Source organism: Pleurodeles waltl, chromosome 1_1 (genome assembly GCF_031143425.1).
Source record: "Pleurodeles waltl isolate 20211129_DDA chromosome 1_1, aPleWal1.hap1.20221129, whole genome shotgun sequence".
Classification (NCBI taxonomy): domain Eukaryota; kingdom Metazoa; phylum Chordata; class Amphibia; order Caudata; family Salamandridae; genus Pleurodeles; species Pleurodeles waltl.
In genome coordinates this window covers 1,000,840,571-1,000,868,383 of record NC_090436.1, presented here as the reverse complement: position 1 = coordinate 1,000,868,383, position 27,813 = coordinate 1,000,840,571, and the positions used below count along the sequence as shown (strand labels likewise).

At 42.1% G+C, this 27,813-nt stretch overlaps 1 protein-coding gene across 2 annotated transcripts; it reads left to right on the top strand.

Annotated features, from left to right (window-relative positions):
- The first annotated feature begins 413 nt into the window (after nt 1–413).
- Nucleotides 414–26,647, top strand: LOC138291140 (interleukin-8-like). 2 transcript variants are annotated; one of them, XM_069230297.1, is made up of 4 exons: nt 414–792; nt 22,128–22,263; nt 24,273–24,356; nt 25,962–26,647. In XM_069230297.1, exons 1-4 carry the CDS (start codon nt 573–575, stop codon nt 25,981–25,983), a joined length of 462 nt encoding a protein of 153 aa, XP_069086398.1. In that variant the 5' UTR covers nt 414–572; the 3' UTR covers nt 25,984–26,647. The 2 variants fall into 2 exon arrangements, with proteins under 2 accessions (XP_069086398.1, XP_069086399.1); XM_069230298.1 differs by lacking the exon at nt 414–792 and adding an exon at nt 21,487–21,650.
- The last annotated feature ends 1,166 nt before the right edge of the window (nt 26,648–27,813 follow it).

The following is a 27,813-nucleotide window of genomic DNA, read 5'->3' as shown; positions in this document are numbered from 1 at the left end:
TGAGGACGTGTCCGACTCGTACCAACCTCCGAGCCCCATAGGGGAGGGGGCGCCGCTGCAGGGAAGTAACTGCTGCCATCCAGCCCAAAGCATAATCTGCAGTCTAACATAACGTAATAGTAAATAACCCCAAAAAAATGTGACTCCATTAGAGCCGTCTTGCCATGGAGAAGGCAGGCACAAAAGAGCAAGCGTCAACATCGCCCCCCCTGGCACCGGAGAAAAGGCTCTGCTCCATTGCAGCATCATGGCGGGGGGCCATAGCAGGCACTAAACATCAGCACGGCCTATAGAAAATGAATAAACCGCCAAGAGGTACTAACCCCAGAAACACACCAGCAGCTGAGCCGAAAGCACACCTCCTGCGCATGCTTGCAACAACAGCATCCCAAGCAGGAAGTCAGGCAAGGGCCCAGCTGCCTGCAGCCTCCGCAAGGCTCCCCGCTGCCCAGCTGGCCGAGAGACCCTGCAAGCAGACCGTCACCTCCAGGAAACAAACAAGGGACTGAAACCCACGGAGTCTCGGGGGAAGGGCAGTACTCAAGCAGCTACTGGCAACCTGCCACCCAACCATGGAGTCCCAGAGGACAACACACTGGCAAACAAGGGCCCGCCCAGCGGTCATAGCCAAAGAAAGCAACAGCCATTTAGCAAAAAATGGCAGCGCTCCCACAGTAAGCCCAGCAGACTGCAGGGAAATGCGCAAGAACAGCAGTCGTCCAAGCCCAGCAGGGATGACATCCCCAAGGCCTCGTCCTGTCGGAAGACAGAAGAAAACAGTCGGAATGCTGGGTGAGTACAGCTTATGTACTACCAAAGGGAGGGGCTGGGGAGGGGATATCCCAGTATTCTTCATGTTCTTTATTTTTCTGTCGTGGAGATAGTTATCTCCAATTACTGATGAATGGGACGAGGACTAGAGGGACCTGGGGGTAAATTATGTATACATGTTTCAAAAGGATGTGACATTTTGTTTGAAATTGGTTGGATATATTTTATTGTAATAAGAAATATTTTATTGGGTTTTTTTGAGCCCTGTGGCTATTTTTGACTCGGACATTTAATTGGGTAGGAATAAAACCCGTGCACCTACATCTTCCAGCTTCAAAAACCAGGCAGGAATAGCCCATAGCTTCATCCTTCTGGAGTAGATTAAAGTGAAAAACGTACTATCACTGAGTTTCTCTCTGCAGGTCCCTGACAGAGAAAGCACATTCTGCTATTCTTCTAAAGCGATGCACTCAGCATCACTGAGATGTATTATTTTACATACTTTAAATTGAACCTGAGGTAATTCTCTCAAATTATCAGGATTCAAACCTGGGTTGTCAAATCGAACACAAATCTCCAGATAAGTTAGCCAACCCACTGGTGGCTTTTTAAAAACCATTACGGCCCTGCAGATGGTGGGTTAAATTCCTCTGGAGCAGCTTCTGTTTAAACAAGCAGCCATAAGTCAAGTGATGAGTGCTTTTTTGGGTGTTTGAAAAGGAAATATAAAAGTGCTGTTATTATTTCAGAGTGCTTGTTTTGTTACTGAGAAGTGCCAGTGATATCCTATTAAATGTACTTCATTGCTGGTGAATAGTGCTGGCACGCTAACCTTCAAAGAAGTAAGTTGGCACTCCCTTCAAATGAAATACGCATTGGAAAAAGAAATAAGTTTGACATTAATGCTTGAGCATTGCTTGAAGCAATACAATAAAGTCAGCTGAGGAGGAAAACAATATAGATACAGATAGATATGGAATGCATACAATTCATTCATGATATAAATAATTAAATGTATGAGAACAGATTATACTTTTCAGATGTAAAATTGTCCATTGTGCATTCCAGTAGAGATGGGATGAAACACCTAAACAGCCAATAGAAAGAAGATGAGAATAAGAAAACTCCTGTGGACTAATCCAAAATATGAATAATAATGTCTTGCTGTAGCATTTCTCCTTCGCAAAATTATGCTTTCAACAGAGTCAATTAAACTTTTGGCCCAGAATAAGGGTGTGGAGAACGAGTCATCAAACTGAACAACAAATCAAATTAAGATGACAGTATGACCAATGTGGCCACATAAGTAAAACTCCAGTCTGGAAAAGTCCAAGGGTGTTTAATACAGATTTATGCTCAAAATAATATAAATGATTCTCAAAATTAGACAATAGGGTTACAGAAATACAATAGGTGTCCAAACCTCCTAAAGACGTTCAGATGAATTAACATAAAAAAGAAAATACATTTGATCAATCCTATACACAAAAGCAATAAGAAAATCTGAAAATGAGAAAACATATGCTGTCTAATTTGGTTAATCATGTAGGTATAATAGTTTTTCAATTTAATAACCTGGGCAAGGGATAACCCTACATATTAACAAATCCATGTAGCATGTACTGGGCTAAACACATGGAGACAAAAGGCAAAAAGCACAAAAAGAACAAAACAAATTGGAAAAAGGGAAACTAGGGTATCAGATTACTAACTAGCCTAGCCGAGGTGGGTGAGTCAGCTGTAGGTGGGACTGTTACGCGCTTCTGACGCAGGGTACAGGCCGGGTGGCTCTCTTCGGCGGAAGTCTACTCGCCAACTCCGGTCCGCTCGCACCGCGGAGGTCTCCACCAGCCTCGGGCCAGACTCGGCGCGCAGCGGCGCACGGAGCCAGAGGGAGACCTCCCCCCGCCCCAGGACCAGCACCTTACCTGTTACCTGTTCCGGGCCGCGAGGGAAAACGGACGTGGCCCGGTTTGACAAACAACGCCAGCAGCAGACGCTCCGCCCAGCCCAGGGAGCCGGGAACACGTAGGCAGGCGAGAGCGCCCTGAGGCAAAGAGACAGCGTTTCACAGCCCCTGGTAAGCCGCACCGCACAGTTCACCCTGAAACCGTCGCACGCGGTCACACTCGGTGGCCTCCTACAATAAACATTTGCTCAATTGAAGCGGGCATCTTTGGAAACGCGGCCGGGCTACATTTCGCCCGCTTCCACACACGGCAATAGCCGGACATTGCAAACGAGCGCCCCACCCCGCGCATTTAATAGGAGTAATCGCCTAAGTAAAAGTGACTGGGAAAGCGCTTTAGTCTCTGTTTCAAGTGGCATTTTCCTTAACGCCAGCTAGTTTGCCTCTTTTTAGCGAACTCAAAAAATTGACCACCGATCCCGGGCAGTGAGCCGGAGAACGATCTCAACAGAAAGAGACTCGGGTGGTGGCACTCTTGTTAGACTAGTTGACGACTTTAAGAGATCGATAAACTGAATCTGAGGCAAAGCAAATAGACCTTGAGAGTTAAAGCAGAAGAGCGGACCTGAGACTTGAGAAAATGAGAGACTGAGCAAGGACTGATTCGGGGCTTAGAGAAGCATAGCAGACTTAATAACACTTTTGGTTATCTAAAACCCCAAGTCTCCTTTCACGCCTCTCCTTTTTGTAAGCAACGGAACTGGAAACGTCTTGGTTGGTCATTTACGTCACGAGGCCAAGTCAGAGATTACAGTGAATTTACCTACGCCCGCATTGTGCTGCATACCTGTGTGCCCCTGTGGTTCTCGGGGCTACTGTTCCTTCTGCTGGCCTCCACGTCTCCCCCCCGCCGTCGCCCGACATCGCGACCGCTGTGTGGGGGGAGCGTTTGACGGGACAGGACGGGACTACATTACCCAGGTCCCCTTGTATCCCGGAAGCGGAACCAACGCATTTTGCGCGCCCGAAGGCGCTATTAAACTGATCCTGCCCCTGGTTGAGCGGGGCCACGCCGGGCTAAGCCCGGGCAAAGGGCGGGCCGTTGTGTGGTAGTTAGGGGGCCGTAAGGGGTCGGGTTGGGCCAATTTGCTAAGCTACTAATTGCTTCTATTTAATCTGATAACGTTTTAGTAAGCTGTATACTTGGGCTCCATTTAATTGAGTTATTGTGTCTTCTGGGTCATATACACTTGTTGTTCTGTGTTATTGCTGAAATATATAGGTGCCCTATACTTTGTTACGATATAAAAGCTCTGTGTAGGGCAGGGCTATAATACTAGACAGTCCATCGAGTATTTTATTTTATCAATACTAGTAGTGGTTGTTATATACGTGAGGGTGGTGTAGAATGGCTAAAAATATTTCCACCCTGGATAATTACTTGGTTAAAATGGTGAGCAAGATAAACATTGATAGAAGGAAATCCTTAGGGAAGGAGTCCTCCTCAGAAATTTTTTCTTCTGTAGATGATGGTAGTGGTTCTATTATGGTGGATCCCCTTAATATTGAAGCTTTCCCTTTGGAAAACTCAGCCATTTTACCCTTAGTTTTAGAACCACCAATTCAAGACCCATTGGAGCCCCCGAGTGAGTCTGCATTGTCTCACTCTCCTCCTAAGAGAGCTGTTAGAAAATGCAGAAAAACGCAAATTAAGCAGGGGAACATACATCTTAAACCAACGATAGAATATGGTCATAGAAGTAATGTAGCTAATAACGAGATTATAATTAATAAGGACGATGTGAATTGTGATCTCTTGGGTCACATCGCTAAGCTATTTGAGGAAAAACTAGACCATATGACTAAACCTCTTATGGAAAAGATTGAATTGTTATCTATGGAGGTATCTAGGTTGGGTGGTCTTTTAGATAAGATGTATAAGGAACAGACTATGAAACAGTCTGAGCTACCCGTCCAATCCGGTAACTCTGCACAATTGGTTGTAGCACAGAGGTCATGTTTACCAGAATCTAGGGAGCCACCATGAATGGTGGATAGTACCTCTCATATGAAAGCAGCTGCATCTAATATCGTGAGGTACACTACTCCCGTGAACAGACCAAATCATATTAATCTTCCACCTGATTGTGAACCATATGTCATAGTCCTTTCGAATGTTCCTCCCTTAGATCCGACAGCAATGAATTTCCGTGAGGAATCACATGATTCTCTCAAACGGAAATCAGTTGCTTGGTTAAACAAAAATTGTGGTTTCCCCCCACATCTATCCGATCATATACTGTCTACTAGACGGGTACCATGGATCGGAAACGCGAGGAAAAAATGTAAGGGGGATTGTGTAATTGTTAATTTTAGGCACCCTCAACATTTTGCGACTGTTCTTCTTAGAGCAGCTTCTTTGGATGTAGAGGAGTCTGACGTGGGTGTGCACCCTCTGGGTTATTTTTATAGACATTTAGCCAGTACATCAGAATTTTCTAAAAAACACAGACTCTTGACTAATAGAAGAAACACAAATTTTTATATTCCAATTGAAAATAGATTTTCGGCACTGAGTACTTTGGATGAAAACGATTGACTCCCACGAGCAGGGGAATTTATCACCCAGACGTGGGAACAAAAACAGAGTATAGAATATTTAGAACTGAAACTTATAGTACCTTCGAGCCCCAGAAATTCATGGACAGTTAAATTGGTAAACAGCGTTAAATCCCCTTATTCTATTTTGAGTGAAGTAATCAGTTTGGGCGTACCTGATAAGTGCCTCACAGTGACTATGGAGGTTAATGACGTTAGTAAAGACTATAATCAAGACAAAGAGTTAAATCCTTTAGTTGAACTAGAGGATGTTACAGAAAAAGACAACTTACCTATAGTATTAGATTCACCCTGTGTAAAAGGGAAAATAAATATTAGATTGATATCTTGGAATATAGCTGGCTTAGCCAGGAACCTTGAGGATGTGGTATGGTGTTCCTATATTGAGAATTACGATATCATATTCCTACAGGAAACTTGGATGGTAGAAACCCCCCATAGGTTGGGGTATAAAACATACTGTTCTTATGCTATTCCATCAACTAGAGGTAGAGCCTCAAGGGGGCTGGTTATCTGGGTTAAAGTGACTCTAGAAATAAATGTCACCCAGTTATCCATCCCCTCTCCGGACCAACTAGGCCTTAAAATTGATACAAGAGGGAAAGAAACTATACATTTAATAAATATATATAATAGACCGTCCCCATCTAACAAGGAATCAGAGGTGGTAGAACTCTTGGATTCCTTTTTAGATTCATTAGGAGATAATGTAAAGGTGTTAGTTGGTGGGGATTTTAACTGTAAATATGAGCCTGTCTTGGGGTTGGAAAAATTACTTGATGAACAAGATGCTGCTAATGATATCTTTCCCTTAGAATCTCCAAGTTCAGCTAAAAGCACAAAAGCCGCCTTACAGATTTTACAGTTGACTGTGGTACATGATCTAAGGGCTTGTAATGGTCGATTTCGATCAGATAGACCAGCAGCTCCAACCTATTTTAAGGGAAATTCCAGGTCACATATAGATTTTGTAATGGCTACCCGGAATATATGGAACCAAATAATCGATTTCAAGATAGACCATAGGACGGAGAGCGATCATTTCCCCCTCCAACTATGGCTAGACTCTCAATCATTTATTATTAGATCCGAAGAAGAGACCCTATTAAATACCACGGTCGCAGAGCTAGAGGTAACCAATAACAGGCGTGCTCTAAGATGGCCATATATCTTGGGAACAGAAAAGACGCTGATAAATATTTACAATGTATTTACTGAAACGGTAGGAGACTCACAGTCAGCATTAGTGGGAACACAAGGTGTTCTTGATTTACATCTTAAGCTGGTAGATGCGCTAACTCCACTATTGAGTAAAATTTATAAAAAAGATGGTAATAGGATAAGGAACCATCTTGAGACAGCGAACCCATGGTATAATAAAGATTGTCGAATAGCAAAATCAAGACTGATCCAGGCAGTAAAATCCGGGAACTGTTTGGATGTAAAAAGCGGTAGACTAGCCTACAAAAACACTATGGCCCAAGCTAAAAAGGTATGGGATGAAAGTTTTTGGGAGGATCTCTTGAATGCAGCTAAGTTACGGAATCAGAGCATGTTCTGGAATTTAATCGCTAAGGGAAATAAGCAGGGTAGATCAACAAAGGATATTTTCCTAGATGAAAATACTTGGTGTGATCACTTCACTAAGCTCTATGCTAACAAAAAGGAGAGTTTGCCCTTCGGGGACTATGAGACAAACTTAGAAATGAGTATTGCTCCATTAACTTTTAGTTTAGAAGAAACTAATAAGGCTTTATTAGCTGTGAAAATGGGCAAAGCCCCAGGCCCTGATAAAATTGCCGGCGATCTACTAAAATTTGATGTGGATGTGTGGGGGCCTTATATAAATTACCTGAGTAATTCCATTGTGGCAGGCACACCGATCCCCGATTCATGGAAAGGGGCAGAAATCATAACAATTTTTAAAAAAGGTGATCGCTATGATCCAAGTAATTACCGCCCAATATGTTTAATAGACATTTTTCAAAAGATATATGCCAGACACATTTTAAATAGGCTTTTAGATTGGATTGAAGAGTTTAAAATATTAACCAAATATCAGGCTGGTTTTAGAATAAAAATCAGTACGGTTGACCAGGTGTTTAGGTTTATGTGCATCTGTTGGAAGTACATAAACATAAGGAAGGGTAGTCTCTATGTGGCATTCGTGGATCTAAGGGCCGCCTTTGATCTTGTTCCACGCAATTTGTTGTGGATTACATTAAGGAACATGGCGGTCCCTGGGGAACTACTTAAAGAACTTATCAGGCTTCACACAGGGAACTATGCAAAAATTAGATGGGGAAAAGAAGGTGAAACCTCAAGGGCCATACCTGTAGACCGTGGTGTGCGCCAAGGATGCGTGTTAGCACCTACACTCTTCTCATTATATGTTAATGATATTCCGAGCTATTTAAGGAATTGTGGACATGACTCCCCGAAGCTAGGTGGTGAGCCGGTTACGGCATTATTATTTGCCGATGATACCATCCTTATTTCTCAAACTCCGAGAGGTTTGCAAAATTTGGTGGATTCTTTCCAGAAGTATTGTGTGGGGAAGGGGCTAGAAATAAATCCTACCAAAACTAAGTATATGTCCATAAACCCCAAGAAATCCCTCAGGAATAATCTGTTCTTGGAGAATCAAAAACTGGAACAGGTAGGGAGTTTTAATTATTTGGGGTTAATGCTGGATAGTAACCTGTCCTGGAAAGGACAGATGGATAAAAGCATCTTATCCCTTAAACAAAACTCAATGCCTATTTTAAAAGTACACAGAGCTAGTTATTCTAAAGCAATCTCACCGGCACTGGAAGTATATAAAGCGAAGGCCCAATCGGCCGCCCTTTATGGTGCTGAACTCTAGGGCTACTATTGTAACAATAATTTTGGAAAAACGGAAAACCACTTTGTACGAAGGCTACTTAAAATACCGATAAGAACTCCTCTAGTCCCTGTTTTCCTTGATATTAACCTTAAAAGAGCAGACTATCAAGCATTATTAAGACCACTGCTGTATTGGGTCAGGTTATGGGTAACCCCGGAGTTGAGTGATTACAAGAGTGGATTGACTGAACTAACTCAGATAGATGGTCATATGAATACCCCTTGGTTAAAATATGTATCTAAGTGGTATGAAAGATTAGGTTTATCACACCTATGGGAAGTTCCTCAGAATATGACAACACGTACCAGGAAATATGTAAAGGACACCTTTTGGTCTTATGTCAACGGAGAGCTATTGCATAGTTCATCGATTGGTATTCTGACTTTGAATTTTTTGAACATAAAAGATACACCTAAATTCGAACAATTTTTGGATGAGATCGGTCCTCCACTGGCAAAAACACTATATCTACAGTTTAGGTATGGGGTCTTACAGATTAAAGCTTACACATGCAATTGGGGAGGGGTAAAAGGTTGTGAATTGTGCACTCTCTGTACTTTAGGGGCTAAAGAAGATGTTGTTCATCTACTCTTCTTTTGCCCAGTATACAAGAAACCAAGGGATTGTTGGATCAAACCCGTTTGTAAATATGTGGGGGTTAGATCCTACAAAGAAGCAGAGCGCATATTTCAGTCTAATACTTCACAATTAGTGGTGTTTGGCACGAGTAGATTTTTATTTAATGTGTACCTTATCAGAAAACGACTTGGTCACAAACTGTAATATTTTGTTAGGTGGCCCGCTCTTTCCCTTCCTTGTAAAGGTATATGATGCACTGTTTCTTCGATCCAAGTTAATTAATTTTTTAGTTCTGGCTTTTAATTAATTTATAAATTGTTATTTATATATTTATATGCGGTACTGCTTAATCATGGAGACATCCATATATTTCTTGCCAACTGTATGTATTGTATCTTATATTTAATTATGAAATGTATATATGTATGTTGTATTTATCTCTTGTCTTGACTTTTATGGCAATATTTGCCGAAATAAAGTTTAACGAACGAACTAAAATTGGCAAAAAGGTAATGCATCAGCATTTCAGAAGCTTGAGGAAGAATCTTCTTCTCTAGGTTAAGATAAATCTCTAAATCTCAGCAGGGCATCTCAAAGGGGTATGGGTAGAGAGAACTATACCACTTAGAGTGCAAGGGGTTCAGAAAGAAGGGTAGGATTGGGCAGACAGCAGCAACGTGGTCTGGATAGAGACTCCCAAGGGAGATCGAGAAGAGAATGCTTGAAGGTCCAAGTGGGGAACGGAATATTACAGTTCACAGGGCACAATGATTTGTCCATCCATCACTTGATATGACACAAAAGGTATGATTGTCTAATGGCAAGCAGTCATACGACACAGACTGCATCATTAATAAAAGTTCTCAGGTTCTTCATGTGAAACGGCTTCCACCTCAGCTCATCCAGGCGAATTAAACAAATTTATATATTGTCAGCTCCACAGTTCCTGAATGTACTGTATTCAAGGTTAGGTTCACAAACTCTCTATGCTTAAGACAATAGGACATCTATTACCAAGCTAACATTCTCATGGGAATGACGTCTGAAAGGAAAGCTTGTGTTAGCAACAATGACAAAACATTTTCTGCACAGTCTAAGCAAATAAAATGAAACCGGTGCATTTATTTATGTAAATAAAGTATATTTAACATTCAAATTATGAACTTAACTTTAATAAATATTGTCAGTTTTCATGTTACAGTATGTTTAAAATGAAATAACCTTATTAGTACATCTTTCTGAGTATAATGCAGAATTACACACTTTGACATCTAATATCTTAATAATTTATCTTCTAAAAATCATTATCATTTTAGTGCACGCTATTAGTTAACACCATGAATAACAACATAAAGATGAATTAATTGATTACATGTGAAATTAAATGGCTATACCACATTCCTTTATACTTCTAACCTATAGTGAATGCACATTAATATGGCTTTCAGTGTGCCCCTTCACATTAAAACTATTAGTATTTTGGCTAAAAAAAAATACATGAACTGTCACACATAGATGATCACTGTGACATGAGGGACAGTACTAACATTTCTGCTACATCAGTCAGATGCCCATAAATGAAAGTTCCTGAACCAAAGAAGTGAATGTGTGAAGGAGGCTGAATCAAAATATGGGGTATGTATGGAATACTCACAGTATAATGTGTCTGCCATGAATGGAGCGAGCACATTATAAGTGAAGCCTAAAAATATATTGTACACAGTAACTGCCAAGTTGAAACACTGCCCAGTCCTATTTTCTTACCTTATTTTCAGACCGCTCAGATAATTAGGCTTTAAAGGTGGGGGTGTAAAGTTGCCATTGTCCTATCCCCTGCCATTTTTCAAGATGATTGCTGTTAAATTTGGTCTCTAGTTGGCAGAGGTATACACCCTTGTCCAAGTAGGGATCACAGTAGTCAGGTTAAGTCGCCACACAATCCAAATTATCATGTGCTCACTCTGTGGTAGCTTGGCACAGAGCAGGCAGGCTTAACTTAGAAGGCAATGTGTAAAATATTTGTGGAGTAACTCATACAGTAACACAGTGAAAATACCACAAAAAGTACTCCACACCAGTTTAGTAAAATAGATAATATTTATATGAACAAAATAAGATCGAAACAACAAAAATCCAATATGCACAAGTTGAGATGTCACTTTTCAAAGGTTTAAATGTGTCTCAATCCTTAAGAATCAGTAGTAGTATCCTTGTAACATGTAGTACCTGGGATGCATCAAAAATAGCGATGCACTGAGTCGCAGAGGAGGAGATGCGTTGAAAAATAAGGCACTGTGTGGGACTTTGCAGTGCAGCACAGAGGACGTCTTGATCATTTCCACGCTGCAAGGAGATGCGTCAATTTCCAGGAGCGCAGCCTTGGTTTCTCACTGCGATATTTCGACATGCAAAGATGATGCATTGAAAATCCTTGATGTGCTGGTAGAAGAAGCAGCTGCTGAATCAATCTAATAGGCGAAGAGGTGAATTTACAGCCACGAAGCAGGGCTGCGTTGATTTCTGCAGGCATTGTATCCATTTTCCGACACACAGGGATTTTCTCTCTGACAGAGTCCAAGTGTAGATCAAGAAGTGTCTGAATTGATGGGGTCAGAGACCCAGTATATATATGCAAAAATGCCTTTGAAATGGGGGAAACTTTAAAGAGTGATTCTGAAGCGCACAAGTTCCCCTTTCAGCCAAGTCCTGTCTGCCAGGATCCCTGTGGGTGGTTATCAGTCTTTTGTGGGCGGGCAGCCCACTGGCCTTTGAAGTGTAAGAGAGAACCCTTCACCCTTCCTGCCCAGGGAGACCCATTCAGTATGTAGATGAAAGCAGATCTGACTGAGTGTGCTGTGTTTATGGCTGTCTGGGTGGAATGCAAAAAGGGAGCTGTCAACCAACACAGACCAGACGTGGATTGGAGACAGGCTGTAGGGCACAGATGGCAGTAAGTGCAGAGAAATGCACACTTTCTAAAAGTGGCATTTCTAAAATAGTATTATTAAAGCCAGCTTCACCAGTAAGCAGGATTTTCTATTACCATTATAGCCATGCTAAACATGACAGGGCTTCTGCTTTCAGATCAGAATCTACCACTTACAAGCATATAAGGGTAGTTCTAGTGCTGGTCTATGAGAGGAGCAGGCCTCACTGTAGTGGAAAAAGAATTTGTGAGTTTTCCCCTGCCAGGACATGTAAAACACATAAGTAGATGCCCTGCCTTTTACTTACATAGCACCCTGGCCTATGGGTTACCTAGGGCCTACCTTAGGGGTAACTTTCATGTGGAAAACGGGGAGTTTAAGGCCTGGTGTCAACATCAGGACAGTACGCGCTCTACGAGCGATGTAAATGCAAAAACCCAGTCCTTATGCAGAGGCAAATTTCATGCATTGTGTTTCTATGCAGTATGTTAACCTTTTGCATTGCAGAGCTTTCCCCTTGAAAAGTCATTCATGCTGTTTGTAATTCATTGTTCATTTGCAAGGCTTGTTTGCAGGACTACAGAGTGTGGTCCTTTATTTTAAGGCTTTCTAGAAGCCTTTCTTGCAGCATGGTTGGGTGTGGCTCATGGGCGGGGCTTGGCTCTATATAAGGGAGCCAGCCCAGCTCCACGTGCTCACTATTCAGAGGTCCCGGTGCAGAGCAGCAGCATTTTCCGGAGCTCCTGTCCCAGAGGCCTATCCAGTCATTTCCAGGCCTGCACTTGCTTATTTGGTAACCTTCAAGCAGGGCGGTAAGGTGCAGGTCGGGTTAGGCCCCTCACTCCGTTTTCCAGTGACATTCCAGTTTTGAGCCTAAACTTGAAATCGCGTGTGCTATTGTTTTCATGGCATTTGTATTGTGAATTCCGAATCGGCAACAGTGTGCGCGATTGTTTCTAGGCATTTATTTCTTGGCATTCAAATCGGCAGTGTGCGCGATAATTTCATGGCATTTGTATCGTGAATTCCGAATCGGCAACAGTGTGCGTGATACTTTCCAGGCATTTAACTCTTGAATCATAGATCAGCGTTGTGCGTGATCATTTCATTGCATGAAAATCTAGATGTTCGAATCGGCAACAGAGTGCGCAATTCTTTCCTGGTGTTTAACTGTTGAAATACAGATCGGCGGAGTGCACGATCATTTCTAGACATTGAAACTTAGATGAGCAGTTTTGATTAAAGTGCATAATATCCCCTGAACATTTGAGTCTTGAAACTCCCAATCAGAGAGTGACATTGAGGTGTTATTCATAGTATTTGTACAGTTCATTCATGTAGAGAAAAATTTATGTGCTCTTTGATTCTTGCTACAATGAAAAGATTGTTCTAAGAAGTATTTTGGAGAGAGTTTATTGTTCAAAATATAATATGCTAATTCTGGAATGTTCATGAGAAAACCTTGCATAACCTTTCTTGATTTCCAGGTACCTAGATTCTTGAGGCCTAGTTCTAGTGAAGCCTTAGGCCATTCATATTTTTAGCATACATGTTTATTTGAAACAAAACTTATTGAAAGTCATTGTGATTAATCATGCAATGGTGTTGTTCAACTCTTGCTCCCACAGGTCTCTTTCCCCGCTGTTCCCAACCCAAAAGCCAATCCCCCACTTGGCCATTCTTTAACTCTATGCTATATAACTAGTGGTGTTTGGAGCTGCCAAGAGGTGGACATGTTGGGAACATGCACAAGCCCCGAGGATCTGGCCTCCTTGACAGAATAGTGAGCCCACTAATTTTTAATCCTCCTGGTTTGCGCTAGGTTCTCAATAGGGCCACATTGGATGAGTTAGTTAAAGTTATCACGCAGCTCCAATCGGATGTGGTAGCATCCAATGATATAACAACCAGTATAGCTGAGAAAGGGAGTCAGTTACAAGAACAAGTAGAAAAGAAGGAACAAGATCCTCTGGGTGCGGGTTGGTTTGGTACTCCTCCTCAAGGTTCAGGAGGTAATCCTCCAACTAACATTTCCCTCAACGTTCCCTCAGTCATTCCTCTGGCTCCTCCAGAACGTTTTTCAGGTGATCCTCTGAAAGCGCAATCTTTTTTGACTCAAGTAGAATTGCATTTTACCTGTCGACCACACACTTTCCCTGATGCCCAATTCAGAGTGGCCTTCCTGTTATCTTACCTGACCGGAGACGTGGCAACTTGGGCAATTCCTCTTGTGCGTAAAGACAGTCCCCTGCTTTACAATTGGAGAAACTTTGTCTGTGAATTTGAAAGAGTGTTTGATCGAAGAACAGTGACTCTATCAGCAGACCGAGAACTGTTAGAATTGCGACAAGTCAATAAAGATTTAGTTACCTACTTGGCTAGTTTTAATCAGCTGATAGCAGAGACATCCAGGCCTGATGAAAAGCAGGCAGCCCTGTTCTACCAAGGACTCACAGATGAGCTAAAAGACATTCTTGCCCAGATCGATCCTCAACCTACAGATTGTCAAGATCCGATAAACCTTGTTTTGAGAATAGACCATCGTCTTGAAGAACGACAAGGAACATGCAAAAAGACTGAGAAATATTCCTGGCGTGTTCATGAACGTAGAGATTCAAGAACTCCGAAAGAGTGTAGTCATGAACCAATGGAAATGGGAACTATCAGGCAGCCTTTGACAAAAGATGTAAAAGACCTACGTAGAAAGAACGGACAATGTCTTTACTGTGGGCACAAGGGCCATGTCGCCAAAGAGTGTCCAATAAAACCGAAGAGCAAACAAGGTCCAATCAAGAAAATAGCAACAAATGCACAAACCAAGCAGGAAAACTAGATTACCCAAGGGTTGCTCTTGGGTGTCACCATGGACCCTTCACATTAAATCATCTAAAGTTAGACATTGAAGTACAAGTAAAGAAGAAGAAATATCTTAAGAAAGCCTTAGTGGATTCTGGGGCTTCTGGTAACTTTGTGGATGCACAATTGGTTCGAACATGGGGGATCCCATGCACCAAAAAGAAAACCCCAGAAATCAGACAAGCCGTAGATGGAAAACTTTTAACTGGATTCCCAGTGACTCTGCAGACTGTGCCCTTGTTGGTCACCTGTAATGGGGGAGATCAGAATATCAAACATGAAGAGAAAATCATCTTTGACGTCATCAATGCTCCTCAGTATGGAATCGTTCTTGGACTGCCATGGTTAAGCTGTCAGAACCCTGAAATCAACTGGTCAGAATGGAAAATCATATTCTACTCCATCTTGTGTAATGAAAAATGTCTCCAGACATCAAGAGTCACAAAACCTTGCAAAGCTCATGTAGCAACAGCTGCTGAAAAAGATGTAACGCTGCCCTGGCAGTACTCGTCCTATCTAGATGTTTTTGATGAAAGAGAAGCAGAAACCTTGCCACCTCACAGACCATATGACTGTCAAATTGATCTAACTCCTGGTGCTATAATCCCTAGTTGTCATGTGTACGCCTTGTCAGAAAATGAAAATCAACACCTAAGAAAATACTTGGATCAATTTCTAGCTAATGGCTTTATTCATCCTTCCAAGTCTCCTGCAGCGTCTCCTCTTTTTTTTGTCCCCAAGGCTAATGGGGATCTTCAAACTTGCATAGACTATAGAGGTTTAAACAAATCACAGTCAAGAACAAGTACCCATTACCGCTGATTCCTGTCTTGTTGGATCAAGTTAAAAAAGCAAAAATCTACACTAAGTTAGATTTAAGAGGTGCTTACCATTTGGTCAGAATGAGAGAAGGCGATGAATGAAAAACTGCCTTTAAAACCCGATATGGTCTGTTTGAATATACAGTCATGCCCTTTGGGCGTTTAAACGCTCCAGCAACATTTCAATTCTTTCTGAATGACGTCCTTAGAGAGTATCTAGATCTATTTCCAATAGTCTACATCGACGATATCTTAATCTATTCAGACAATGAAGTTGAACATGTACAACATGTCAAGAAGATTCTCACAGCCCTTCAAAAGCATAATCTGTATTGCAAATTAACCAAATATGAATTCCATGTTACCACCGTCGAGTTCCTAGGAGTCATCCTTACTCCTCAAGGTATGGTCATGGCAGAAAGAAAAGTACAAGCAGTAACTGATTGGCCCACTCCAAAACTGTTCGAGATGTTCAGTGCTTCCTAGGTTTTGCAAACTTCTATCGCAGGTTCATAAATCATTTCTCTCAGACAGTGACGCCAATCACCAAGTTGTTGAGAAAGAAAGAACCATTTGTGTGGTTCCCTGACGCTGACAGAGCCTTTTCAACCTTAAAGGAAGCTTTCTCCACTGCCCCAGTCTTGACTCATCCGGACGTTGAGCGTCCAATCATAGTAGAAGCAGATGCTTCAGATGTAGCTCTTGGTGCAGTATCACAATGCAGTAAAGATACTGGTCAACTACATCCTGTAGCCTACATGTCTCGAAAGCTGAACGAAGCAGAACAAAATTATGTTATTGCTGAGAAAGAGCTTCTGGCAATCCGTGATGCCTTCAAAGAATGGAGACACCATTTGCTAGGTGCTAAATACACTATCACAGTATAAACAGATCACCGCAATCTCCAGGTCATGAGTTCAGTTAGACTTTTGACTCCTCGGCAACTCCCATGGATGCTGTTTTTTGCCCAGTTTGATTTTGTGGTAACATTCCGCTCCGGAAAGGATAATCGCAAAGCGGATGCTTTGTCCCGTCAAGATTCTACTGTGTTACCCGCGATTCAGTCTGCTAGTTCTATCATTGCTCCAGATAAAGTTCTTTGCATCATAAAAACCGAAAAGTTTTTTGAAGAAATCCATAATTTCTTCACCGTTGAGAAATGGCAAAAATGGTCTCAAGCATATCAATCAAACAAAGACTACCTTTGCATGATGCCCATTTATTTGTTCCAACTACCAAGTTGCGTAAGTTGGTATTTCATTGGTTGCATGTTATACCTACGGCAGGTCATCTAGGTATTCCTAAAATACTTGAATTAGTTCAACGCTACTTTTGGTGGCCTACTTTGATAAAAGACGTCAAACAGATGGTAGTTAACTGAGAAGTTTCTGCTTGCATCAAGTCAAGTCATTCAAAGCCAAGAGGTTTGTTACATCCTCTCCCAACTCCACTTCGTCCTTGGGAGCACATCTCATTAGACTTTATTACTGGTCTACCCATGGTTCAACATCACTCAGTAATCCTTGTGGTGGTAGATAGTCTCATGAAATATGCACATTTCATTGCTTGCAAGAAATTGCCCCCCTCCAGTGAACTGGGAACAATACTTTTAAATCGAGTGGTCCGATATCACGGATTACCAATAGTGATTCTCTCTGATGGAGGATCACAATGTGCCTCTAACTTCTGGAAGAAGTGGTGCAAAACCCTTCAAATCATCTATACTTTCTACCAGTCATCATCTTCAAAAGGATGGCCAAACTGAGCGATTAAATCAGACATTGAAACAATACCTACGTGCTTATGCGGAGAAAGCACTTCATTCTTGGACATTGATGCTTTGGTTAGCTGAACTGGCATATAATAACTCGTATCATACTTGCATTGGTGTCACCCCCTTTTTTGGTCTGTTTGGCTATCATCCTGATACCCTGCCAATCACGATTCCACAAGAAAGTACACTTACACCAGCCGTGTCAGAGGCGATTCAACAACTCCATCAAACCCAGAAACAAATCTAGCAACACCTAGATAAAGCTAAACAAACGTATAAAAAGCACTATGACAAGAAACATTGTGAAGGACCCAATGTAAGCGAGGTGATAGAATGTGGCTTTCCACACTTCATATTGACTTCAAGAAAAAGCATATGTTTAATCCCAAATTCATAGGTCCTTACACGATTCTTCAACAAATGAATCCAGTGACCTATAAACTGCAGTTACCAAGGTCACTACGTATTCATCCAGTATTTCATACCTCACTCCTGAAAAGAGCTGTCCAAAAAGTCCGCTCACAACCAGCTCCAGTTCTAGTACAGGGAGAATTAGAGTATGAAGTTAAACAGGTGCTGGATTAAAAATTTAGAGAACGTAACCTCTGGTATTTAATATCCTGGAAAGGTTACGGTCCCAAAAGCAACTCATGGGTCTTCGCATCTGACATTCATGCTCCACGACTAGTGAGGCGTTTTCATCGCCTACATCCATACAAACCAGGCCCTAGAGCGCATTTGGGAGGGGGGAGTACTATCAACATCAGGACAGTGCGCGCTCTATGGGTGACGTAAATGCAAAAACCCAGTCCTTATGCAGAGACATATTTCATGCATTGTGTTTCTATGCAGTATGATAACCTTTTGCATTGCAGAGCTTTCACCTTGAAAAGTCATTAATGCTGTTTGTCATTCATTGTTCATTTGCAAGGCTTGTTTGCAGGACTACAGGGTGTGGTCCTTTATTCTAGGACTTTCTAGAAGCCTTTCTTGCAGCATGGTTGGGTGTGGCTCATGGGCAGGGCTTGGCTCTATATAAGATAGCCAGCCCAGCTCCACGTGCTCACTATTCAGAGGTCCCGGTGCAGAGCAGCAGCATTTTCCGGAGCTCCTGTCCCAGAGGCCTATCCAGTCATTTCCAGGCCTGCACTTGCTTATTTGGTGACCTTCAAGCAGGGCGGTAAGGCGGAGGTCGGGTTAGGCCCCTCACTCCGTTTTCCAGTGACATTCCAGTTTTGGGCCTAAACTTGAAATCGCGTGTGCGATTGTTTTCATGACATTTGTATTGTGAATTCCGAATCGGCAACAATGTGTGCGATTCTTTCCACACATTTATTTCTTGGCATTCAGATCGGCAGTGTGTGCGATCATTTCATGGTATTTGTATTGTGAATTCCAAATTGGCAACAGTGTGCGCGATTCTTTCCAGGCATTTATTTCTTGGCATTCAGATCGGCAGTGTGCGCGATCATTTCATGGCATTTGTATCATGAATTCTGAATCGGCAACAGTGTGCGCGATTCTTTCCAGGCATTTATTTCTTGACATTCAGATCGGCAGTGTGCGCGATCATTTCATGGCATTTGTATTGTGAATTCCGAATTGGCGACAGTGTGCGCAATTCTTTCCAGGCATTTATTTCTTGGCATTCAGATCGGCAGTGTGCGCGATCATTTCATGGCCTTTGAATCGTGAATACCGAATCTGCAATAGTGTGCGCGATTCATTCCAGGCATTTACTTGTTGGCATTCAGATCGGCAGTGCGCTCGATCATTTCATGGCATTTATATTGTGAATTCCGAATCGGCAACAGTTTGCACGATTCCTTCCAGGCATTTATTTCTTGGCCTTCAGAACGGCATTGTGCGAGATCATTTCATGGCATTTGCATTGTGAATTCCGAATCGGCAACAGTGTGCGCGATTCTTTCCAGGCATTTATTTCTTGGCATTCACATCAGCAGTGTGCGTGATCATTTCATGGCATTTGTATCGTAAATTCCGAATCGGCATCAGTGTGTGCGATTCGTTCCAGGTATTTACTTCTTGGCATTCAGATCGGCAGTGTGCACGATCATTTCATGACATTTGTATCGTGAATTCTGAATCGGCAACAGTGTGCGCGATTCTTTCCCTGCATTTAACTCTTGAATCATAGATCGCCGTTGTGCGCGATCATTTCACTGCATGAAAATCTAGATGTTCGAATCGGCAACAGAGTGCGCGATTCTTTCCTGGTGTTTAACAGTTGAAATACAGATCAGCGGAGTGCGCGATCATTTCTAGACATTGAAACTTAGATGAGCAGTTTTGATTAAAGTGCATAATATTCCCTGAACGTTTGAGTCTTGAAACTCTTAATCAGAGAGTGACATAGAAGTGTTATTCATGGTATTTATACAGTTCATTCATGTAGAAAAAATCATGTGCTCTTTGATTCTTGCTACAATGCAGAGATTGTTCTAAGAAGTATTGTGGAGAGAGTTTGCTATTCAAAATATAATATGCTAATTCTGGAATGTTCATGAGAAAACCTTGCATAACCTTTCTTGATTTCCAGGTACCTAGATTCTTGAGGCCTAGTTATAGTGAAGCCTTAGGCCATTCATGTTTTCAGCATGTGTTTATGTGAAACAAAACTTATTGAAAGTCATTGTGATTAATCTTGCAATTGTGTTGTTTAACTCTTGCTTCCACAGGTCTCCTTCCCCGCTGTTCCCAACCCAAAACCCATCCCCCCACTTGGCCATTCTTTAACTCTGTGCTATATAACTAGTGGAGTTTGGAGCTGCCAAGAGGTGGACATGTTGAGAACATGCGCAAGCCCCGAGAATCTGGTCTCCTTTACACCTGGCAAGTAGTTTTCAATGTGAAGTCAAAGTGGCAGTGAAACTGTATCCACAGGCCCTGCAACGGCAGGCCTGAGACATGGTTAAGGGGCTACTTGTGTGGGTGGCACAACCAGTGCTACAGGCCCACTAATAGCATTTAATGTACAGGCCCTGGGCACCTATAGTGCACTTTACAAGGTTCTTAGAAGTAAATTAAATATGCCAATTGGGTAGGAACCAATGTTACGATGCCCATGTTTAGGGGAGAGAGCACATACACTTTAGCACTAGTCAACAGTGGTAAAGTATGCAGAGTACTAAAACCAGCAAAAACAGGGTCAGAATAACGGAGGGAGTGAGACAAAAACGTGGGGGATGACCACCATAAGGCTCTCAGGTCTAACAACTGTGTAAATTGTTTGGCTGATAAAGTCATGTTCAATTTGCCATATACCTTATGCTATTAGTCTGAGCTTCTTTTTGTACACTCCAAAGCTAATAAAAAGTGTGTGTTCTTTGTTGCAGTTTCACACATTTGTACTTATTACCTGGGTCTTCGGCGCCAAAAAACTCAACACGCGTGGGCAGCAACATCATAAACTTTTGGACAAGGGAAGAGGCCCAGACACAGTCACGATTATAGTCTTATAGAATGCCACTCAAGCACTCTCCCCAACCCTCAACCCCCTAACTCCCTCGCTATCATCGCCAAAGCGAGCATAGGAATGTCTTTACTGGATAGCTCAGGGGGTAAATGCCGGGGTTGCTTGCTGTCGCATGGTTGAGTTTCAGCCCTTCTTTCTTTTGAATCTGATTAAATCAATACCAGCAATCTGGTTATCAATATACGCATTATTAAAAGGAGGAGACGTCCTGATAATATTATTTTTATTAGTTCTGGTACGTGCATTGGTGTCCTCTTTAGGGTCAAATTTCAACGAACCATCGTCGTTCTGTGCTTGCTCACTGTTGGCTGACAAGATTGAACGCATCCTTAAGAAGTCTGCATTAAGTATTTAATTGTCCCGTCATGCTCGTTATAAAAGTGTTAACACGACCTGTCCGTGGCCCTCTTGCTGTAGGTCTTCGCATGTCTCACGGTGACCTGCTTCCTCTGCTTAGTGCAATCAGGGGTCTTCAACGACTGACTCATGACTCGTGCGGGGTTTCCCCTTCCCTGACCTCCTTGTTTTCTTCTTTTAAAACAAACGATGGTAGATAATAAAGGCTTTCCAATAAATTATATATATTTGTATTCAATAAACAAGCAAAGTGCATTACTTTAGGATGTTTTCCTTAAAAGGCATGTGACTTGATTTAAAAAGTTTTATGAGCAGTAGCCCCTGGCTTTGTGCCCTCGAGGCAGGATGCGCGCGGCCTTTGAAGCGAGACAGATGTGTGACAAGGGTCTGCTTCTGCGGGAAAGTCTGGAAATTCCTCTTGCGTAATTGCAGAATAATGTCACTGTAGGGCACGCCTTGCTGCCTGCAGTATAAAGAGGCCCACTCCGAGAGCTGGGAGAACAGAACTCCTCGGAGGCCGAAAAACTTAATACAGCAAGGGCCAGGCGAGAAAGTGTTAGCAGCCAGGAAGCGCTCTAATAACTGCTGCAATGGAAGGAAAACACGTGCTCGCTGTTTTGGTCATTTGTCTGCTGTCTGTGGCCGTGATTGAAGGTGAGACAGGAATCATTTTTAACCTGAAACATACTTTTGTGACTTTTAGGTAGATCTGTGATTTTGGACAATAAATAATAAGAAATCAGAGAAAAACATGCACTGCTATTTTATGTTATGTTGGTGTTTCACCTGCATGTAAAACAATGTTTTTTTTTTTAGTATAGTGACTATTTATTTCAAGCGGTAATTCGTTTGTTCTAAAAAATTAAATAACACCTCGAATCTCATGTAGTGCTCATCCCAATGCTTCTTGCATTTTTTATAAATATATAAATTAAAGTGCATATTTGTCGGCATGTCCCGTGTCACGAGGGAGAGCTTCACCCAGTCATAGACTTTCATTCATCCAGTAAGGATGCTGGGACTTTAGTTTCACTGTTTACTTTGTAGTACGGCCTAGGAATCTCTGTCTGATGTGCTCTTCCTAAAATCTCGTCCTCTGTTAATTCATGGAAATCGGCCTTGTTTTTCCAGGCATGTCATTGGCAAGAATGGGAACGGAGCTGCGCTGCCAGTGCATTAAGACTGAGTCTAGGATCATCCACCCCAAGCACATTCAGACCGTGGAGCTCATTCAGAGCGGGGCTCACTGCCCGAATCTTGAAGTCATGTGAGTACCTCAGACACTGCTTCTGCTCTTGTGTAAACGAGATAGATAGCGATCTGTGAAAGTCCCCACATTCTGCGAGGGTGTTTTTCTCTGACTTAATGCGCTATTGCCTAATAAATCAACTGTTTATCTTTTTCCAAACATCTGTGAGTCAGCAGTTCCATCCTCTCTTTCCCGGGGGTTGGGGAAGTTAGGGGAGTTGGTGGGGCCTGGGGAAGTTAGGGGAGTTGGGGGGGCCTGGACATAAGGGATTATAGTATATCCGGCGGTAATGTGAGCACTGCAGTTTCGTCTAGTGCGCTATCCATAAGGAGTGTGCACAGGTGGACTTTAGCAGAGTTTAAGCATTTCCCCCCAACTAGGAGGATTATCATTAAACTCTAAATCAGGTCATCTGCTGTCACCTCGAGCCCTTCTCTCCTTGCACACGTGCACTGCTAAAAATTTGTCATAGCTCGAGCGACAGTAGTTGTGTAAAATATCTGCACTACTATTCACTTCCCCCAAAGCAGGCCATCATACGTGATTATACTGGTAATAGCACAGCAGAGCTGTCTGTCCCTGGTATTTGTGTTATTGGAAATAGCGGAAAAAATCCTGTTTTTACAGTCAGACTCACAGTGCGTAATGTGTGCACGCAGGTGCAGGTGCTGGGCACTGACACTCGTTGGAGACCAGGACTTATTTTTCATCATCAAACTTTGACCAAGAGCAGCAGAGAGAAAGATCTCAAAGGGAGAACAGAAGAGAGAACACAAGAAAGAACAGTAACAGAGGTAGATAGCAGGGCTGAAAAAGAACCTGAATGAGTTAGACAGAGACTGGAAGTGTAGAGTGGTGGAAGAGGGAGGCATGAAGTGAAAGCAAGCCGAGGCAGACGCAGGGTTGGTATCCAGCAAAGTCTTCATCTGGTAGCACCCGATGATGAGCTAGTAGAAAAACTATGGTCCCCAGCACTGATTCTTTTCAAATAAAGCACTTTGAAGACATGCAAGCTGGCTAAGATGTGTTTATTCCTGCAATAAACTGCTAAACAACAAACAAACGTCTTACAGTGCAAGAGAAGACCTACCTGAAGGTCAAGGGTCATGACTCTTAGCACAAGAACTCCAATGCTTTAGCAAAGCCTTTAGCAGTATTGAAGAAAAATGAGAGGTGGGAGTGAAAAAGATTAGGAGAAAAGACAAAGCACATGCATAATAATTCAGTCATTTTTATTCTGCCATGCACAGGGTATTCATTGTGTGCCTGGTTTGCAGATGTGATGGTGGAGGGGGCAATAATCTGGAGCTGCATTGCAGCTGGTTTATCTATGATATAAGCTTTTAAGGAGACAGGGAATAGGCGACGGAAGTACAGATTGGGCTTCTATCTGATCACATTGTGTAACTCAAAAAAGGTCATGTGCAGGGATGGAAGATATTATAAGCGGTTCTTGCACTTGATTGGCTACATTCAGTAGGCAAGAGTAGTTTGTTAAAGCAAGATGCCTCGCATGCTTTGAGATTCACCTAACTGGATGTGTAAGCTTTTTAGTTGTTGACTCGTTCAGTAGTTAAAAATGTACAGCTTTCCTTTAAAGTTTACTAATGGCTGAATTCTGCCCACTCACAAAGCATGCAAATGAAACTCATTTGAATAATGCATGGGCCCGCATAGCTTTGTACTCATGGAGTCTGGTTTACCAAAACATTTGTGTCTCACGTCTTGGGTCCCGTATGTCACACACTTAGATCTCTGTGAAGTTTGCATAAATTATGCAGAAATTGAACCTTTTGCAGGCCTAAATCAGCCGTACACCTGTAGACATTGTCCGTGCATTGAGTCAATATTGAGCATTTACCGAGCAGAAACTAATAAGCTGTCAATTTAGCTATAACACTAATTGATATAACCATATAATACATTCAGTATGGATATAATTCTTATGGACGAGTATTCAAACAACTGAAGTACATGACCCTGCGAAACAAGGTTTATAAAGAGTTTCTCTTCTTTCTCCCTCGCAGTGCCACTCTGAAGTCTGGGCAGGTGGTGTGTTTGGATCCCTCCGCTAAGTGGGTAGAGAAGATCATCAAGAGGATACTGCAAAGGTAAGATGCAATAGTTTTATATTTTCAAGAATTACACATAGAACTTTGGTGTGTTCTACACTTCCAGAGTCAGAATGTATTCCATCGAGGGTCTCCAGTGATCTCCTGGTCACCAGAGAGCAGCCTGGGTCAGTAGTGAGTCCCTGGTCATCAGGAGGACAGTGAGGGTTTCCAGTGACTCCTTAGACAACCAGAGTGTAGTGAGGGGCTCCAGTGACTCCCTCCAGAAAGCAGTGAGGAGTTCCAGTGGCTACCTAGTCATCCAGAGGGCAGTGCATGTCTCCACTGACCTCCTCTAGAGGGCAGTGAGGGGCTCAAGTGACTCATTGGACAAGCAAAGGGTAGTGAGGAACTACAGGGACTACCTACTCATCCAGAGGGCAGTGCATGTGTACCGACCTGCTCCTGAGGGCAGTGAATGCCTCCAGTGACTTCCTTTAGAAGGCAGTGAGTAGTAACTAGCCATCCAGATTATTTTAGTGGCTCCTCACTCATCAAGAAGGCAGTGGATGTCTCCAGTAACTACCTAGTTACAGAAGGTAGCGTGGTGGGCTGCCAGTTGTCTACGATGCTACTCTGTACTAGCCCATAGGCAATGCTTTTACTCCACAAACCATGGCGGCTAAATGCCGGGTAAAGAAACAAAACATCCGTAATTATGAAGTTTAAAATGAGCAAAGACTTGGTGCTTTATTCAGAAGTCCCATGCTTTGTAGAATGCAAGGGCCCATTTTCTCAACGTGCATTAAGAAAAGATCTCCTAGGTTGTTCGGAACACCGTATATTCACCTAACTCTTTGCAGTATACAAGTTGTCTAAACGAATACTGTAATGGTGCATAGATTATAAACTGGAAGTATTTGCAATCAGAGCGACCTCTAATTTAATTGATAAACACCTGTTGCTGACTGACCTCTACCTAGCCTTAGTCAAACCTCCCAGCACTCTCCAGTCTCCCAAATGTTTTGGAAGTACTTAACACATTAAGTTAAAGTGAGACTTTCAAGTGAGAGTTTCAAGTGTTTTTTGAAAACCCAGGAGACTCACTCCCACTACTCTCTGCTTCAACTGGATGAAAACCCAGGCTCTGAGCATCATTTTCTATCCTGCTAGTCTAAACTGAGCACACAGACAGCTCCACCTAACTGAATGACAGCATAGTTTGATACTGTGTTGAGGGACCAATTTCTGCTCCGTTCAATGTTCTGGCATAGTGCCAAATCGCTGTTTCTGCATTTGTTTCTACGGGCCCTTTGAAATTCTGGCCAGCACTGGGGCATTTTGGAAATTATATATACTTTATGTACCAGTGAAATTTCGCTACATTTGTGGAAATCCAGCAGCATTCTGCCAGATCAAAACTGATAGCTGAACCATCTGAGCATCTTCCTCATTACTTGACAACAGAAGGAAGGTGTCTATCACATCAACCAATCAGTTGTAAATACACTGCTTTCAGAGTGCTAACCTGCTAATAGACTGAAGTAATTTCATTCACGTACATATGTAAAACAATATTTTTGTCAGGAATTCGTTTGAAAAAACTTGGGGAGCTTTTGTTGTATTTACATACATTGTAACAAACCTACCCTTTATTTTTTGCAGTTCCAGCAAAGAAGGATCATAAACACCGCTATTGAAGAGAGAGGACTCATCAAATCTACTCTGTCTCCAGGAAGCCATTTTGAGGAAGGAAGCCAGCTCCATATAGTGCCTAACACTGACATTCGAAATGCTGTTTATTCATACTTTCAATTGAAATATGAGTTTAAAATATTGCAGATCTGCGTCCTCACGTCTCTGGAAAGCAGTACGTGTTACCTTGAAGACGTGTGTTTAGGCGGAATCTAGGGCTCTGTTCATCATGTATACAGGGAGGAGTTTGAAATCCTGACCTACAGGATTCCCACTAGGTTTGGCTGGTGCACAGGAGACGCTTTCTAGACCCTGCAGGCCAGTGGTCAAATGAACTTCAACAATGAAGTGTCCACATGAGGATATGCTGTGAAAAGGGAAAAAGTACCAGAGACTCAAAGGCCTTGATCGGCTTGTATGAGGGCAGCGCCCCCATTTTCTTCTCAATGTGATAATTAACTTTTCAGCATTTATATGTAAATTAATTTATTTTATTTATATATTGGCAAATATTTATTTAATGCACTGGATTTAAAAAGATGATGGGACAAGAGGAATGTTTGTCAAATAACTTTATACTAATTGTGACAAGAATATAATATAATAATATATATGTATTTATTAATTGTAATAAAACCAATCGGTACAATTCTTAAGTGACAGTGTTCTCTTTTATACTCATTACTTTGAGACAATAGATTATAATTTAAGTAGTAAGTGTCAAGACAGGGAAAACCCCAGGAACATTTAAGAGCATTTCTGTACTATTTCAAGTCTTAAATAGCCAACATCAGATCTCCAAATGACAGATATTTAATATCACATGCAGGGTAGTGGCTGTAGTAAATGTATGAAGAGTTTGTGCCCCAGAGTTTTGTTACTGATTTCTATAATGAGAGAACTGCAATGTATGCAGGATGTGATATTTACCACAAAGTTTGTCAAATAATCATTATCATGGACTTCAATTACAGATAGTCAAGGATAGTGGCTGCAACCAATGGCTATCCCTTCGGTACTTGTCTTGTTACCCCTTAGCTTATGGGATCATTAAGTCAACACCAGGAGTAGATAGTAAACAGGGCGCACCATCTCCTAGCTCATCAGTAGCAAATAGAAGGATGTTGGAAGCTAGGAGCAGGACAAGGGATCAACGCTGTAATGCCGTTATACGTCTGATTGTGAATGATGTCACATAATCAATGGTATTCTGGCGAACTGATGTACATGAAAGAAAAACATGAAAAATATCTGCTATCAAACTCCCAAATAAATCACTCCTTCAGAAATGCAAAGCTTAAGTCATGGGAAACATATCCCTGCAGTGCTTAATTTGGAAAAAGAAAATGTGGCGGGCCAAAAGTCTTGTTTAGAACCCCGTTACTAAATGTCTCTGTGCCAAATATCAAGGCTGCATTGTCTTGATTCCACCACCTGCCTGTTTCTTCCAGCAAATGCCACTCCTTGTCCCTTTAACTTACTTTTCTAGTTTCTTCTTCATCCCTGCTTTCTCCCTTTGCTGCAATGTTTCTCTCTTTTTCTCTCCTTTTCTTCCATCTTCTTTCCACTGTCTGCTCTTTCTTCAGATGAAGGTCTTTTAAGAAAAAGGAAGTGCTGGTCCCCAAAAATGAGTGCTATTGGTCTCCACCTGAATCCATCAGCTTACATTAGGCTCCATGTCCCTTCATGAAATTGATTACATCCCTCTTGTTGATCACTGTTCATAGGTATGAATTTTATTCTACGTCAGACCTTTTTTCTGAACCGTGCAGTAAAGTAAAGTCAAAGTTGGGCCCGCTGGTGCTATCCACTAATCAGAACA

Coding starts and splice junctions, on each gene's coding strand:
- LOC138291140 (XM_069230297.1), top strand. CDS start 573: ATGGAGTCCCAGAGGACAACACACTGGCAAACAAGGGCCCGCCCAGCG. Junction 793..22,127: donor GAAAACAGTCGGAATGCTGG/GTGAGTACAGCT, acceptor TTGTTTTTCCAG/GCATGTCATTGGCAAGAATG. Junction 22,264..24,272: donor TGCCCGAATCTTGAAGTCAT/GTGAGTACCTCA, acceptor TCTCCCTCGCAG/TGCCACTCTGAAGTCTGGGC.